General features: G+C 36.9%; 1 protein-coding gene across 1 annotated transcript; it reads left to right on the plus strand.

Annotated features, from left to right (window-relative positions):
- The first annotated feature begins 432 nt into the window (after positions 1-432).
- On the plus strand, positions 433-17,063 carry amacr (alpha-methylacyl-CoA racemase). Its single transcript, XM_072661883.1, has 6 exons — positions 433-500; positions 2,008-2,262; positions 2,836-2,979; positions 4,653-4,813; positions 10,911-11,097; positions 14,866-17,063. Exons 2-6 carry the CDS (start codon positions 2,016-2,018, stop codon positions 15,273-15,275), a joined length of 1,149 nt encoding a protein of 382 aa, XP_072517984.1. The 5' UTR covers positions 433-500; positions 2,008-2,015; the 3' UTR covers positions 15,276-17,063.
- The last annotated feature ends 1,146 nt before the right edge of the window (positions 17,064-18,209 follow it).

Below are 18,209 nucleotides of genomic sequence, written 5' to 3' on the forward strand. Positions count from 1 at the left end.
CATGATGATTGATCAAAAAATGAAAAAATGAGATACAAGATTTTGTTTTTAACAGTCAGCAACGAGCGTCCATTTACACACAGTGCCCTTTTTTCCCCATATTTTTTTAATTTCTATGATTAAACTGTTAGACAGTCCACTGGAATAAATCCCATCTCCTAGCAAACCATCCGTGTTAAATGTCAGGTTGATTATGAGCTGGATCTCAGAGATGAACACTGGCTGTAGCATCGAAACCATCTCGATAATGTCACTGATTTTAAAGAGTGTACGTGGACTGAGAATGAATGAAATGAAATATCTCATCACTGTCAGGGAAGACCACTAGAGCAAATGTCAAGCGGAAAACCGAGTTTAATGCGCCAAGAAGAGGCAAAGCAGAAGAGCTGCGAAGGAAACTACATTACCCACAAGTCATTTGGAGTAGTGATGTCACCAACGGGCGCCAAACGAGTTGCTTTTGCATTAGTCCGAAGTGTCTGTTTGTGAAAGGCAGAAAGGTGAGTTCTGCACGTTTTCCCTCTGGTTTGCAGGATTTATTAAATGTGCCTCTTACTGATTTGCAAAACGATCATGAAGTAGAGTCGCTCTGAACAGTTTGAAATGCGTGTCAGCTCTCAAGTTCAAATGAACTCTCACCTGAATAACCCGACCTGACATGTGTGCCTTCTGAATAATAAACAGTGACAAGTGCTTTACTCATAAACACACCTCGCAGACGATGCCTCACTGCAAAATAAATAATAAATATTAGCAAGTGGTGGAGTATTCATCTTGCTGATGAATAACATACTGTTTAATGCACTGAATATTATGTTTTCCTACTGATTAATAACTGACTATATATCTTGATGTATCAGATTTCCTAAGATTGGACGTTTTAGCTAAACAGTTTTAAATTGTTGAGGCTGTTCTTTGGGTCATTTCATGATTAGGATGCCATTTGTGTTTCTTTGATATTACTGAATATCTATAAATATGTTGGAATACATTTTAAAATGAGTTAAAATAAGTGTCATTCATAACAACAATGTGCAAGTTTCAGGTAAATGAGACCAAACATTAATTCAATCTCTTTATTTTATTTTAATTCAACCTCTCTAAAACTTTATTTTATTTTAATTCAACCTCTCTAAAACTTTATTTTATTTTAATTCAACCTCTCTACAACTTTATTTGTAGAAAATATATATATATATATAGATAGATGGATAGATGGATAGATGTATCTTATAGCTAATCAGGCTGTTCTTTGGGTCATTTCATGATTAGGATGCCATTTGTGTTTCTTTGATATTACTGAATATCTATAAATTTTAGTTTGTAAAGTTGATATGGAATACATATTAAAATGGGTTAAAATAAGTGTCATTCATAACAAGTGCACGTTTCAGGTAAATGAGACCAAACATTAATTCAGCCTCTCTACAACTTTATTTTTAGAAAATATTTTGCCAGGCAAAATAAAAAAAGTACAGTATTACAGTATAATAATTCTAATACTGATATTCAAATGTTTTTGCATTAATGTGTAAATGCAAGTCATCACCTCATTTAATGAGTGATCTATTAAAATATAACGAAATTATATTATATTTGTGTCCTTCACAAAATAATATTCACTCAACCCTGTTACCTGACCACATCTGCCCCTATTAACTTAGTCAGCAAAGAAATCATGCTAAAATGACTTCAGATGGATGAACACTTTTTTGCATGGGTAAATGATATGATGCAATGTTGGGATATGATAACAATAAGATGTAATTTTTTCAATGAGTTATATGTTTTAAATGGCTTACAATTATGGATTATTAACACCCTTTTTTTATTGAAATACAGTTCTCCTCATTTACATGTATCTTTAAAGGACAACCTCTGTGTGTTTCATGTTTCTATGTATGTATGTATGTATGTATGTATGTGTGTGTGTGTGTGTGTGTGTGTGTGTGTGTGTGTGTGTGTGTGTGTGTGTGTTGTGTTGTGTTGTGTTGTGTTTTGTGGCAGGTTGTATCATGGCACTGTCAGGAGTACGTGTAATTGAACTTGCTGGGCTTGCTCCTGCTCCCTTCTGTGGAATGATCCTGGCAGACTTTGGTGCAAAGGTGGTTCGTGTGGATCGGACAAAGGTTGCGATGGCAGTAGATACTCTAGCAAGAGGCAAACAGTCTGTGGCCTTAAATCTGAAGAGTTCTGAAGGTGTAGCGGTGCTGAAAAGACTGTGTGTTCAGTCAGATGTGGTTCTTGAACCATTTCGGAAAGGTTGGTAAGCCTCAGTTTTTAAAAATGTTCATAAGCATAGCATAAGCATATATACACTGTGTATATAGAACCTTAAGAAAGTTCAACATTTAACTGGTTGAAGGTCTATTTCACAGCACATATAAATCACAAGCTGCCATAAACAACCTTGAGAAGGGTCTAGATAAAATAACAGTTGTGTGTAGAATATCACTGCCACAACTGTATGACTTCTACAAGTATTAATATAAAAAATACAATATTAATATATTAAAGCGTGATCTTACACTTTTTATGGCTTTTATAGTATCAAAGAGCTGCAGTACGTATTTGATTATGAAAAATGCTTTACTTCACATTTTCCCCAATTGAAAGTGGTGTGGTTTCCACTTCTTGTCATTTGAAATCCAAAGCTGAATAATTTGTTCTCGCCTAACCATCAGGCCCCCTGCTGCTCTAAGCTCCAATTTACTCAACTTGAAGCTTTGCTGAAAGCTCTACTTTACTCTGCCTCTCTCTCTCTCTCTCTCTCTCTCTCTCTCCCTCTCCCTCTCCCTCTCCCTCTCTCTTTTTCTCTGCTGTGCTGTGTTGAAGGAGTAATGGAGAAGTTGGGTTTAGGTCCTGAAGAACTGCTGAAGGAGAATCCTCGGCTGATTTATGCGCGGCTCACTGGCTACGGACAGAGTGGCTCATATGCCAAGGCTGCTGGGCACGACATCAACTACCTGGCCATGTCAGGTACATGCCTCACCTGCTCCATTTCTCTCTTACATCTCTCATATCATACAGCATAGGTGTAGTTGTGCAAACAAAACTGAGCAATGTGAGTTTTACTGTCTGCAAAATAATTTACAAGCACTAAATTATTAAACTGCCAACGTGGCCAGGTCAGGCTGTCCTAGCAAGTTCAGTCCAACAGCAGACCACAGAATGCGTAAAGAAGTCTCCAACAACCCTAAAATATCACCACCAGATGAACAGATCAAAGTCAAAGTGCAGCATCTACCATCAGAAAGAGACCACACACACACGTGTGACTTTCACCATTTGAGTACAAGAACCCATAATAACTTCGTTATCTATCACTGTTCTCCTCTTTAGATTTGAAGTGTGTGTGTGCGTGTATGTGTGCGCTTTTGAGCAGTACTAAATGCATTCCCTCTGTAATTGGGTCCTAGTGAATCATAATCTTAGCTGTTGGCTTTATGATGACCTGGTATAATCTGCTATAAAACACAGATCTCATGATTTTTAATACATCATGCATATACATATAATTAGCTTCTGTTTTCTGGGATTTTCTTGCATTTACTTTTTGTGTGCTTTACCATTTGATTGTGTGTAAATTGACTTTTACATATAATCACATTTTCATAAAATAACACTTATTTAAAATCAAAAACACAGTTAAGCTTCATTTGTCTATTAAGTGTTGTCAGATTACATAATAACTTATAATAAAATATTATATATATATATATATATATATATATATATATATATTTAAACCTCACAGTATTGATTTCTTCTTCTTGTGCAAGGTTTTGTTTCAGATTCAGATCTTTTTGATCTGCTGCCTGTGAAAACACATTTAAGTCGTACTCTGTGCTTATCTGTGTTTTGCAGCTGGCTAATACTATAGAATGCTTGCCAGCTTCAGCGTATACAGCAACAGCATTGTTATTATTCGGCTGACAGCACATCATGATGCTGGCAGTCAGTGCCATTTCTAAGAATTGTCACAGATTTTATGATTAGTGGCATAGATACAATACTCTGAGGGGAAAAATTGTGAAATCTTTGAGATTCTTTGAATTCCTTAATGAATGATTGAACGTGTAATCTTTATTGACCACAGGGTTTAAACAGTCAAGGTGAATGAATAAGACTAGTGCTAGGACACTGACCTTCTGAAATGAAGGTAATTAGAGTCAAGTGCTGTTGTCACTATGAGGATGGATTTTGTCTGTCCTGCCCTGTAAAAGTCACATGCTTATCTTTTATTTTTGAAATGAGATCACAAAACCTCCATTAGTCCAGAGTCTGGCAGAGAGTTTACAAGTAAAATTCAGTACCTAGGATTTGATCACCCTACAAAGATCAGTGCAATGGCTCACTGTAGAATTTTCAAGATGCATTTCTTTTACCTCATATAACATCAACAGTTGTTTTTGTGGGAAGAAATCACTTTTCTAAAGACCACCTAGATGGTCATCTACACCTGTCTAATGCAATATGATGGTAATCCAAAACACAGGCTTACACATGCTCAAGTTTGTTTTCCATCAAAGTACTTGATCAATGTTTAAACCATTTCTTCGTAAAAATACTGTGCGGAAATATGTTGTTTAGGAGCTATTCATGGGTCTGTTTATTCACACTCATAATGGCCCTGTCTTCTTCTGTTACAGGATTGCTGTCCATGTTGGGTCGCAGCTCAGAGAAGCCCTATGCTCCACTGAACCTAGTGGCAGACTTCGCAGGAGGAGGCCTGACGTGTGCCCTGGGGATTGTTCTAGCCCTGCTGGAGAGAAGCAGGTCAGGCCAGGGCCAGATCATCGATTCCAGCATGGTTAGTTCTCTAAGCTCTCAATTTGCTTTTAGTCCTGTTGTACCTGTGTGTATGGATGTGTTTATATCCATATATTTCTGTATGCTTTTGTTTATGTATAAATATGTATATATATTTGTCATGAAAAAAACCTGAAGATTAACAATTAACACTGAAGAAATGCCTTTAAAAACCATTTGTGAAATGGAAATGGAAAATAGAAATTCAACCTTGCCGTTTAGTTTGGTTTGCTCTTGATTGACAAAGTGAGTAGTATCACTGTGGCGTGATCCAAAGAGCTATCTGAGGCCTTTAGAAAGAAGGTTGTAGATGCAAATGAGTTTGAGAAGGTATTTAAAAAAAGGAAAGTCAGTTTTAGTCACTCAGGACAACGAATGATTGAAAATTGATTAATCGAAAACAATTAGTTCCAACACACATACAATATGTACAGCATAGTAAACAGTTGTTGTATAAATAATATATAAAAAAATATATTTTAGATGCTTATGTCTACTTCATTTAAATCGTTTAATGTAGTAAAGTAAATTTTCTTTTTCAGTTTCAGCAATTATTTGTCACTAGATAATTATTATAATTATTAGCCAGTAGAATGAGCATATTTCTATAGACTAAATTATTTAAAACAAGTAAATATTTAGAATAAATGATCTTACTCTTACAGCAATGTCTAAATGAGAATTATTATAAAATTAGATATAAATAGATTTAGTGTGCGTGCGTGCGTGTGAGTGCGTGTGTGTGCGTGTATGTGTGTGTGTAACAATGTACTGAATGTATTTATATAAATATATAATGTATATATATTATATGTAAAGTATAATATATAATTATATCATGCATATAAATATATAAAGTTGGGACACACCTGGTGTGTGAATGTTTATATATGTCTATATATCTATCTATCTATCTAATATATATTATATATATATATATATATATACACACACACATTACATTAGATGTGGAAAATGTACAAAGAAAATATAGTAACGCATGAACTGTATGAAACTCCATGCTCTAAGATGGTGACCTGGCTTAAAATGAATTAAGTTCCTTGAGAAATGTACATAATAAGCCAAATCCACCTTTTGACCATACAAAATTGTGCTATGTGGTTTTATTGGTTTTACAACAGTTCATACTACAGCATTCAAAATGTGTGTGAATATAGTAGTTCCACCATTACACATTGTTTAGGTTGGTCTAGCAATCACATGATGGTGGTTTTTTTTTTTTTTTTTTTTTTTTGTGGGTACATTCAGGGCCACATTTATAAAGGTCCTCAGCGCAGAAGTGGCGTTATAAATACAGGCCATTGTGTTGCTGTTCTTCCTTGTTTGAGAACACAGGAGTCAGAGGCCATGTGTAAATATCTTTTATATTATTTCAAATCAATATCAACAGGCGTTGGTACACTGCCAATGAGTGGTTTTAGCACAGAGGTCATTGGGGCAGGCGTAATTGGTTTTCTGTTCAGGTGCCATGCTGGCCATGAGCAATGACTCATGAGAGGCATGGGAACAGAGTGTATTTTTTAATGTATGTTTACACCCTCTGTATTAATTGAACATGCTGTTGAGCACTGCTGTACAGCTTTGCTGCTGTCACATGTGACAGGGTCAAACTGGATATGATGGCATGGAAAACCTGAAAGAAAAAAGCGATTTGACATTGGATTCTGAGTCTTACAGTTAGTTTCTCTGTCCTGATTATCACCAGTAATTTCTGATTAGTCCCCAACTTGCGTAGATCATAATCAGCAATTTAACTGATGGATTGCCTCTCTGCATGTGCTGTCATTGATTTACCATCACAAGAGGACAATAATAATCAGGACGTGATTGCATATCTGCATGTTAATTACACACACGTTTAATTTAACTGATTATGTTCAACATTCATTATTGTAGAACTGGTCTTCTGCCTCTCGCCGTGTTTAGCTGGTGGATTTGTGTGTCCGTCTATGTTTAGTATGAAACTGACCAATAGACATTTTTAGGAAATCTCTAAGGACTCATTTTTCATTTAGGTCATAGAAAAATGATTTATATGCTAAAACCTAAAGGTGAATTAATGAAGATATGGAAGAATTGAGAGTGAGGGTTAAATGGTTCTCTACATGGTTAGCCCCTTTAAAACCACATCTTGAAGCTTTTATTGGAGTAACTGCAGTGACTACAGTGCAAAATAGGTAACTTGGTGTAGGGTAGATGTTCTACGTAGAACCATCATTGGTTTGCGCCAAAACAAAGAACTGGTTAACCAGGCTTTACAGAGCTATTTTCTTTAGTACAACTAACCTTACTACTACAGCCTTAAAAAGAGGGTTCTTCAAGGTTCTTTTGTGAAGGCATTGATTATATGTAGAAGTGTTTTTTCACTATGATGGAAACCCCCTTATATATGGTTCTTAACTTGGTTGACCATAACATTTTAATATCTCTGCTACTTTCTGAATCTTAGGAGATCAGGAACAGTTTGAAACAACATGGCAGCAACACTGGGCAAAGAAAAAGTGGCTTTCATATCATGAATGACTTTTATCATTGGGCATTTAGTCCTGGAGCAGAGCAGTGGTAGTGAGCAGATAGGCTCCTTCAGAGAGTGCGGAATGAGCAGGTGCTGCTGTCATGATAATTAGGTAGTTTGCTGACAGGCAGTAATGATATCTGTCGTATTCTCCCCTAAGAGCTGCTCTGTTTCTGTGTGATTACACACTGGTTTAGTGATGACTAACACTTGTATCCGCATCAGTCTTATAATGAATAATGTGAAACATTCTGACAGCCAAATCCTGCCATGCTTGTCGGCCTCTTACAAACTGATTTAGATTGGATTAAATTTGCCTGGACGTGTCAATGTGAGAACTCGCACTAAAGTGTCGTTCTGGGAGTGAAAAGAAAAAAATCATGCTCTTCTTTGAAATGAGTAATAAGTGCCTATGCTCTGCTTGATGGTGCTCAGGGTTAGAATTATTCAAAGTCCTGAAGACTACCCTGCTGCCTGCTGAACAACATGAGAGGTGCTAGATGGTGGGAAAGAAAGTGGTAGAGTATGTGATTGATTGAGGCTGTAAAGTATGCTGAAAGGACTGAACCAGCATGACTTATAAGGGTTAGCTAAAACTGACTTTGGAGAGACAATCTATCAGCTAAATTGCTGCTGAATATCAGTGCAAGTTGGGTCTAATCAGAACTATCTGGTGAAGGCATTCTAATCAGGATAGCAGACAGCTACAAATGCTCAGTAACCAGTGTCACAGCAGGGCTTTTCCGCAGTATGTAATACATGCAGGTGTTCCAAGTTGATTATTAATAGTTTTTAGATTTTACAAAAAGCAGTTTGGGGGCTTTCATGAGTGTGTGAAGTGGAACAGTGGGTTTCTCCATTCTTTCACTACTATACCCGCGTTTTGTGTCAAGCTTCCTGTCAGGCATGTTTTTATGCCACTCATACTTTGATTCTTATCCTGGTTTTGGAATGTACTGCAATAAGTACTGGAGACTTTTTCAACCTAAGGTGTTTACAGGCTAATTTTGGCAGAAAGGTTAGATTTTTAATTTCATACTCTGCCTTAAGAGCTAAAGTACCCTTTGCAGAGCTATTCAGTATACAGCTCTTGAAAAAAATGAAGAGACCATTTAATTTTTTTTTTCTTAAATTTGCACCTCTACGTTTGGCAGCCATTTTATTCCAGGCTTTTCATCAAACAAAGCTGAGTTATCTGAATTTGCAGGCTATGAATGGCATAAAGTCACCCAACAGCAATGTGAAAGACTAGTGGAGAGCCTGCCAAGACATGAAAGCTGTGATTGGCAGTCAAGGTTATTTCATCATAGTGATTTTTGAATGCTCTCAAGATTCAAATATTAGTACTGTGTTGTTTACATTAAATAATAACTTATTTGCATTTTATTTTATTATAATCATTTCTTTGCATTATTTGAGCAGTTGTTTTTGGGCAGTTGTCATTTCTACAAATGAATGCTCTAAATATATTTTTTAATTGGAATTTGAGGGCAATGTTGTAATAATATAGGGTGGTCTCTTAAAAAAAAAAGGTCTGGAGCTGTAGGGTAGACAGTGAGAAACGAAAGGGATGATGTACAATACTGTGCAAATGTCTTGAAAGGAAGGCCATAAAAATTGTTAATGTCAAGAGTAAATACGCCTGTAAAACAAATCTTGTATCTCCAGTATTTTTGTTGATTCCGTCGTCATTATGTTTTGACACCAATATAAAGATCAACTGGCCAGTTCACCTTATGAAAAAAAACTTTTTTAAAGTATTTTTTGTTCAGCAGTGATATAAGTGATATAAGGTTAGAAAAAGCAAATACAGAAATAAAATAGGAAACTCATATTACTAAGTAAATAATTTGTTTTTGTAAAGTTAGAAGAACTCAGGTCTGCTTGCTGTCCTCTCTGGACACTGTACTCCAGACACTGTACAGATTTGCTCTTAGTCAGCAGCTCATCAGATTTAAAGATAGATAAACTAGGTATTGTTTTGTTGCTATAAATACTGGGCTTTCTCAAGTACTCAAGAACTTTATATTAACACCTATTAAGTTAAAACACCATTTTATTTATTTATTATATTTATTGTGGCTTAAAATTGTGAGACTATTGAATTTCATAGTGCCACACATTAACACACATATTAAGACACCTTAAAGTGCCAGCTTTTTGCAGTGCACGTTTTGGATATGTTTGAATATTAGTGTATTTATTAATGAATTCATTTAAGTTGATTACTGCTCGGATAAATGGCTTAACATACTGTATACTTTTCCACAGTACTGTTTATAGTCTGCACATATTAGGCCATCATTTAAGCTTAATGGGATTTCTGGTCACTTCATGAGCTAAAAAAAGGAACCAAGTTTTCATCCCTTTGAAGACTGATTTTCTGGGACTTGGTCCTAAGTGAGAACTTGTCATATGTCCATATGACACTTCACAAGTTTTCCTGTGAAGTCACAGCCTTTGAACTCTATGTACACGTTTTATGTGTTTATTTAATTTAGGTTTCTCAAAGCATGATCAAAATGTTGGTGGCATTTTTAGATTATGTCTGTGACCTGAATTGATTTATATGGTCCTTTTCACAATCAAAGGTTGTCACAAAGCAGCTTTACTTCACCTTCCCTCTGGTTGATACTGGGCAGCAGAACAAATAACAAAATAACTGTACAAAAATGACTGAAAATAGTGAGAAAGACAAATGGCCACAAATGGCAAATGTGACCTCAAGCCATAAATGGTGAGAATGCGAGTAAGTTTAGAACACATGCTCAGTGTTAATGTGCAAGTTCATGCAGGTTAAACATAAAAATAAAAAGCTGCATTTAATTTTTATAAAAGATTTTTTATCCATTTTCCCCCAATTTTGAATTGCCAATTACCCAACCAATACATATTCTCCCTGTCACATGCAATGCTCCTGACACTGGGAGATTGAAGACTGATGCAACGTCCCAGGGCAGCCAACGCTCTCCGAAAAAAGCATGTACCTATCTCTAATGTATCGGCCAGCAGACGCCAGTGCCGGCCAGCATGGCACTGGAGTGATGTAAGGAGAAAGTGCCATCTCTCAGGGCCCTGGCTGCCAGTGGTTAGCAGCATGACTGGAATTCGAACTAGCGATGTACTGGTCATAGTGACAGTTCCTTATTCTGCTGGACCACTCAAGGCCTAGCTCATAAATGTACCTTTAAATAGGAGTTAATTAATTACTCTGTTGATTATACAGTGAGGGATCACCTTTGTTTGACAGGTGCGTGAGATGCAAACATTAGTTAAGTTAGAAGACTGGAAAACCTATACATAAAACCTATACAACCTATATATTCAGTTAACACTGCTGCACTCTACATGAAAGGCCAGAGAAGACTCTACCTACTGAGGAGATTGAGGTCCTTTGGAGTGCAGGGAGCACTCCTGACCCTTTTCTGCTGTGACACTGAGAATTCCCTCCCTGTGGGACTAATAAAGGATTATCTTATCTTAATCTTATGAGTAATGAGTGAGATTACAGAAATAACGTGTGGAGCCTTGTAATGAGTCTGTACTCTATATGTTTGTCCAGGTGGAGGGGGCAGCATATGTGGGCTCCTTTATGTGGAAGTCTCGCAGTATTGGACTGTGGAACCGACCTCGGGGGGAAAACATGCTTGACAGCGGAGCGCCGTTCTATGACACGTATCACACTGCTGATGGGAAATACATGGCAGTGGGAGCCATTGAACCTCAGTTCTATGACCAATTTATTCAAGGTCAGTACACTTTAGGTACAAACACTGTGCTGCCACTGCACTGTTGAGAGACTTTAAAGTATCAAAATGGTTATCCAAAGCTTGAGAGACTTAAGAATTACACTAGATATGTCCAAGGGGATCACCCCTTCTAATTAATTAATTCAGCTACTTTGTTGCACCCATTGCTGACACACACACACTGCTTATCTAGTCCCTGTGGAAAAGTATTTCCAATAGAATAGGACTCTCTGGAGCAGGTTAACATGAACCTATTGGCACCGTGCCTAATGCCAGGCGTTATACTAGAGGGGTATAAAACCCCTCCAAATTGAACTGTGGAGCAGTGAAACTGGATTCTCTGAATATATATATATATATATATATATATATATATATATACCCTTGATTTGGGAAGAAATGAGCCGGTGTCCCAATACTTTTACCCATATAGTGTATGTATATACAAATAGTTTGTCATATAGGAGCTGAAATTAAACAATGACTATTGGTTGAAAATACTGAAAGTCGCCTTATTTCAAGTGTATTTACATCTGTGTAAATCATACAAAAAAACTGCCTTTTCATATTGTCCTTTTTTTAAGGGCAGTAATTGGGCAATGTATTGCTCATTTGTTTCCTGACCTGCTGTGTGACTTTTACATCATTACGTTCTACACAGATAGCGCTACTTGAGTTAGTGAGTTTGAATAAGTTACTTGCTGCTAAAATGAGAACCAGTTAACCTAATGAGGCTGAATGCCAACACCAGGAAACAGGCAGTTCCCTACATGTTTCTTGCCAATGTCCATTTGAGTACTGTCACCGTCACACTACATACACTGCATTATGCCGTACAGCACTGCTTCTGAACAAAAAGCTTTATTCCCCTGACACTAGTTAGAATCAGTATCAGGGCATAACTTTAAGGCCTGTTCATCTACCTGAGCAATTTAGCTTTTGGAATTATCTGCATATATCGGTGCTATAATAAGTAAGTAAATAAGTGAATGGATGGAAGAAAGGAAGGAAGGAAGGATGGAAGCTGGGTAAGGTGTAGATATGCTCTCAGGCTAAACCAAAATGAAATCAATGTTGAGTAGGTTTTTGTGCAGCCCTCTCATCTCCCTGTTATCTAAATAAAATACTTTTTCACCTGTTCATAGACAGAAAGAACTAAAAACTGAAAAACCTGTGGGGTACACAGTATGTATTGCCATATTTTGAAATGCAGGTAAAATGGACCAGTAGCATCACATTAAAAAAAAAATGCTATCCATATAATAACCCATAGCTAGAACCATGAGATTTCCCCAACATTTTCTGCGCTTCATCCAATTACAGAGGACTAATTATGCTTGGAATGTAATGTAGTGCACCTACATGCATGGTGCTAATCAGGCAGGGAAGGCAAATTGGGTAGCGACAGGCTGCTCTCTCAACAGCAAACTGCTGCAAGGCTTCTCCTAAACATCCCCCATCCCCTGTTCCGATTAATGGACTTACCTTAGTTATGTTGCACTGCTTGTATGTTGCATTATCTGCTCTTATTTGTGGCGCTCGGTATACAGATTATAAGAAAACTCAAACCATAGAAGAATTTTAACAGGTATACTGGATGAACAGCTGCAATCATGCACCACATTACAAATTAGTATTTTTCTAATCCCCTGTTACAAATAAGAGATTCATTTTAGGAGGTTGAGTGACTGAGTTGAATGGGGTTGAGAATGCAGTAGTCATCAAGTTTGTAAATTGTGCCAAAAAATGTGCAATGGGGGCTGAATAATTTCTTGCCCACCCAAAATTTCAGATGTGTTGAAATCACATCTCACTCAGAACGCAGTGCTGAAAATGCGTTGGTGAGTTCAGCAATAAGCAAAAACCACAGAACCGACAACGGTGATGTAAGACTAAAGAATAGTTTTAGCACAAACAAATACTGGAGCTGATCAAAAACGCTATGTGTGAAAAGAAGAATATATAAGCAGTGACGTCAGCGAATTTACAAGACCTGTTTATATGTCACGATTAAAAAAAAGGATATAAAAGCCTGTAGACTGTAGAGATGCAATCCTATTAATCGACAAGAAGACAAATCTATATAGAATAAGGAGGCATGGATAAACACAAAGAAACTGTGCATGATTCAGAGCTTCTCACGTCATCTGTGAATATGTGCAGATAACGCTGCCGGTACAAATGGCTCATTTGTGTCTATTGATGGTGACTACAGGCAACGGCACTTGGGACGTTTAGGGACATAAAGTGGAATGTTCTTTGTGGTTCTAAGTCAGTCTCTGACTTAAACTCAGTGAAAACCAGGGTTTTACTTACCCACAACAAAGACTGAAGGCAAAAAATGGAAATTCTGGGCACATACCCAATGGGTAGTGATGTATGTGGGTTGCAGACCTCAGGCAGTTAATAGCTGCATAACCTTTTTACATGACAATTTTCCAACCTGTTATTATTCCTTCTGGAATTACACAAGCTGTCTTGAATTGTACCTCATTTAAAAGGTGGCAGTCCTTATCACTACAGCTTAAATAGGCTGGGCTAAACTGCTGTTGGCTGAAAAAGTGTTCTGTATTGTCACAATATGTAAACAAACAGAAAAACCATGTATATGCATATTTAGCTGTTTTTCACTTTTTTATCTTCATAATTTGATATAATCTGGTAGTTGTTATTTGTATTGTGGCAATATTTCATGATAAATAGACCAAAAGAAATAGAAATCTTCTTACATTTGAGTGTTAATGTAAAAAAGGTTAGAGTGTTTTCTTTCCTCCTTCTGCCATTTTGGAGACACTGATGACATTTTGCATGACACTGATGACATCACCAAAACAATGAATGGTTAATGTTTTTTGTAGCTTTGTTTTTTTAAACAGTATATGGACCATGTGAATTGGGAAAAGAATGGTACATTTAGAAACTTAAATATTTTCTTATATAAACCAATAAACCAAAGTCTTATTGCAAAGTGTGAGGAATTCGCGGATATGGGCCTTCTAACACTTTAACTACTATCAATTATTCAGTTTCTTACTAGGAAAATAATATAAACAGTGAAGAGTTAGAGTACAAAAAGTCTGGACCTGCTGACAGCTCATACGTTTTTGAAGAGTTAAGATTACAGTATGTTCAGTTGTCCTTTTGGCCCCTGAAATGAGTAAAATATAGACTTTGATTTCTGTTCAGAAACAAATGAATACATATTTCACTGTCCATCTCTTACAGACACTGTATCTACGTATTACTGTATGTTAAGATCATTACAACAGTCATTTACACAGATTTTATTACAACTGATAAATTAATCAAACAAAATTGTTTGTGTACCTTCATTCAGCTTATTTAACTTCCTGCTCCTGTAAAATGTACAAGCTCATTACATACCTTCATCACACATTTGATTTAGAGTGGAAATTCAGGAAAAGCCTACAGTGTGCCCACAAAGTTCTCAAGGTCGCCCTAGATTTTCTGCAAAGTTGTGTGTTTTGGAAAGACTTGAAGAGCTTTTCGATTAGAGGGAAAACCACAGTATGCTTATCAGTATGTGCATATGGATTTCCCTTAACTCTCCAATCATCTTGCATGTACAAGGGCATGTACAGCCCTCTTAATCTTTTTCTCAAAGCCTTAAAGACACTATTACCATTCTTCTTAGGCCCATACATAAATCAGGTTTCTTCTCAAAGTGTTGTATAATGGCCAATAGATTTTATTTATTTTCTTCTCTTTTTTTAATCCATGTTGATGTTTGTGTCTACCGCGTCTCAGGGTTGGGATTGGATGCGGCCGACCTTCCAGCACAGATGAGTTTCTCCGATTGGCCACAGCTAAAGCAGACATTCACTCGGGAGTTTGCCAAGAAAACCCAGGCGGAGTGGAGTCAGATTTTCGATGGAACCGATGCCTGTGTCACTCCTGTACTCTCTTTGGATGAAGTAGGTTCTCATCCTCATAACCACGAGAGGGGCTCATTCCTCAGGAATGCCCAGGGGGAGGTCAGCCCGCGGCCGGCGCCCGTCCTGTCCCGTGCCCCTGCTGAGCCCTGTCTGTCTCGTGATCCTTTCATCGGGGAGCACACCCGTGCTGTGCTGAAGGAGTATGGCTTTGAGGCAGTCCAGATTGAAAAGCTGCTTTCTGCAGGCATTGTGGAGTGCAATGAAGCGAAGGCTCGTTTATAGGTAGTCTGTAGTGTCTTGTGTAGTGTAGTAAGAGTCTGTGGTGAACGCTGCAGTGAAAACCACCTTTGCGCCTTTATGCCTATTGCCTTAATTTGAGAAGTAACGCATGAGGAGCGCTGAAGCTCAAAATAACTCTCCTTTGATCCACAGGCGTTTATAATTTAGTCTGTGGAAAAGCCGAAAGCGGCAGGTCACGTAGTTGTGAGTCCTTCTCCGGCAGAGTAGAATTGGGGTGACAAGTGGAGGCGTGACTCACTTTAAATCCTAATCAGTTTGTCCACTTCTTACCTGCCCTCATGTCAGGATGTACCGAAGAAATTGGCATGTCTAATAAGAGTTCTTAACTATGTAACACAAAGTGTATTTCAACTAAATGTCATTTAGCACTGTTTTGTACAATATACAGCCCAGGGAAGCAGTTTTCTAGACACTTTCCTTCTCCTAAGTTTCCTTTTTCTACAATTCTAAAGCACTTTGTTCATGCACAGTACTCTCTTTAAAAGGAGGTTGTTGTTCAATATGAAACCATGACGACTCAAAGAGCCACCTGAAAGATTAAATGGTACTGTTATAACGGTGCCTGTTATAATGATTCTTTATATACAAGGAAAACCTAGATGTTTTTTCACGAAAATGTAAAAAAAAAGGGTTCTACTCTTGTTAAGAGTAAAAGAATTGTTTTTCAGAACCGTATAGAACTGTTTGCATGTATTTCATGCTACACCTTCTGTAAATGGTTTATTTATGGTAGTAGAATCTAGAGATGCACATATCCGAAACTAGAATAAGATATCCGTCCTGATGCTAACAAAATAGCTTGATCGGGTATCAGATAATCAGGCTGATCCACGGGACCCATCCATTCACTGAACACGATTCCCGCACCACCTAGCCTAGATATTCAAGGCTTGATAACTCAGAGTAACATACAGACATGATACACATATCATGGCAAACAGCAAGACTTGCCCGATTTAACCAGCATGGTACCCTCGACCTGGTGAGGTATATGGTTTATCTTACCAACAATGGTATCGAATTGGGTATCGGCTGATACTGAAGGTTTATGTATCGTATCGAATCGGAACAGAAAAAGTTGGATAGGTGCATCCATAGTAGAATCTGTAAAGGAATTCAAATATTGACAAAGGCTGGGCTTTTTCCCTTAAAATGTGAGAAGCTTTCTTCCAAAGATAGATTTGTATTAATCGAATAATATCACAAGATAATCAAGGAAACCTAGTTGAAGAAAACGGTCTCAGGTCCTGATGCATTGTTAAATTACTATAACATGTTTATGTATGACTGAATTGGTAAGGGGGTGTTGTTGCTATCTATGTTAAGTGTTAATTTCGAGTCTATATTAAGTGCGTTTCATTTCCTAGACAATGAAATTTCTTAGATTTGAATTTGCAGGTGTGTGCTAACAAATATACAAATCTGGTTAAAAGGTAACAGGACTTTGCTGACTACTGCCAGCCCTACCTAGTTCTGTGGAGAATTCTACTGATTTTTTTTTGTCTCATCAGAAATTATACTAGTAAGATTTTAACTGGAATTGGATTTCCCATCAGGCAGGTCATTTGAAGGAGCTTTGTCTAGATTCAAATTTAACACAGCTGATATTAAACCCCACACATGTGAATATGAGAAATCCTGATAAATCTGCTTTGCTGACATAATGCTTACACACAGACCTCAGAAATATACCTCTTTTGGTGTACTGCATTACGTTATCACTGTTTAATAATTATTAATATTAATAAAAGACTTTTTTTATGATCCTTATCATTGTGATTTTATTAGTACCCCCCTTATTCCAGATCCTGTTATTCCAGACTTATTTCTGGAATGTTTTAATAGATTTCTTTTAAGCATGCTCTTTATTAGAAATTCCCAGGGTATAAACATATATAAGAGAAGCTCTTTTAGCAAATGCTGGAAGGTCAGGGTTTAACTCAGGATAGACGTCTTTCAGACATCACATATTATTTTAATTTATTTTAACATATTTCAGGAATCCCAAGGAAGATTTTCAGATCAATTTGAATTGACAGTTTTAATAATGCAACAGTAAAGACTTTATTGACTGGGTTTCAAACATATAAGTGTTTGGACTAATGATGAACTTCAATTTAGGACCTATGTTCATAAATTAATCTAGAAAAAAAGTGTTAGATGTTATCACAGCTCATTATGTTTAATCACTGGTGATGGACCAAAACCAGTAACTGTGATCTATCTTGTGAAAGAAGCACCATACGTTGATTTCATTCCCATCTAAAGAATTGTTGCATTTCTCTTTCATGCAAAACCTGGTTAATCAGTTGAACAATGTAAACTACAATAACTAACACAGTATATGAGATGTTTTTATTCATTTTGTTTAATTTCAGTTTTATTTCATGTTAAATTAGTTTTATTGCTTTTAGTTTGGTTTGTATTTTTATTTTTATTAATTAATTGCTATTGTAAAACTGTAATTACTATGAAGTGTAAGAACATATTTTATTCTATGTTCCACAAAACTCACTCTAAATGAGACCTTGGTCTGTATAGGTTCATTTCCCTTGCCTATGTAAAATGCTGTAGAATGAGTATGCGGTACAATTTAGTGAGTGTTTTAGGACTGAAATTCTCTGAGCTTATTTCCCAAACAGCTTTAGACCTATGGGATTTGTAATGCTGTTTCTGTTCCCAACATATGTATGCTGCACCACCACTGACTTCATCAGAATATAGCTGCTGAAGTCAGCTGCTGTACACTATAATGAGCTCAAATAATAGTGAACATGAATGTGAACCTCTGTTAAGTACATTTCATAATCAGCCCAATTTAATGCTTCAGGGCATAGAAAAGACCCGTGTCCATGTAGAGAGATATGTGAGGAATGTGACATTTTAATCTGAATAGCTTTGACCATCTGACGGGTT

This window comes from Salminus brasiliensis, chromosome 18 (genome assembly GCF_030463535.1).
Source record: "Salminus brasiliensis chromosome 18, fSalBra1.hap2, whole genome shotgun sequence".
In the NCBI taxonomy this organism is placed as follows: domain Eukaryota; kingdom Metazoa; phylum Chordata; class Actinopteri; order Characiformes; family Bryconidae; genus Salminus; species Salminus brasiliensis.

Bases quoted from the DNA above. Each gene is read 5' to 3' on its own strand.
- amacr (XM_072661883.1), top strand. From the start codon at position 2,016: ATGGCACTGTCAGGAGTACGTGTAATTGAACTTGCTGGGCTTGCTCCT. The intron at 2,980-4,652 runs GTACATGCCTCA...CTTCTGTTACAG, and splicing joins CAACTACCTGGCCATGTCAG to GATTGCTGTCCATGTTGGGT. The intron at 11,098-14,865 runs GTCAGTACACTT...ACCGCGTCTCAG, and splicing joins CTATGACCAATTTATTCAAG to GGTTGGGATTGGATGCGGCC.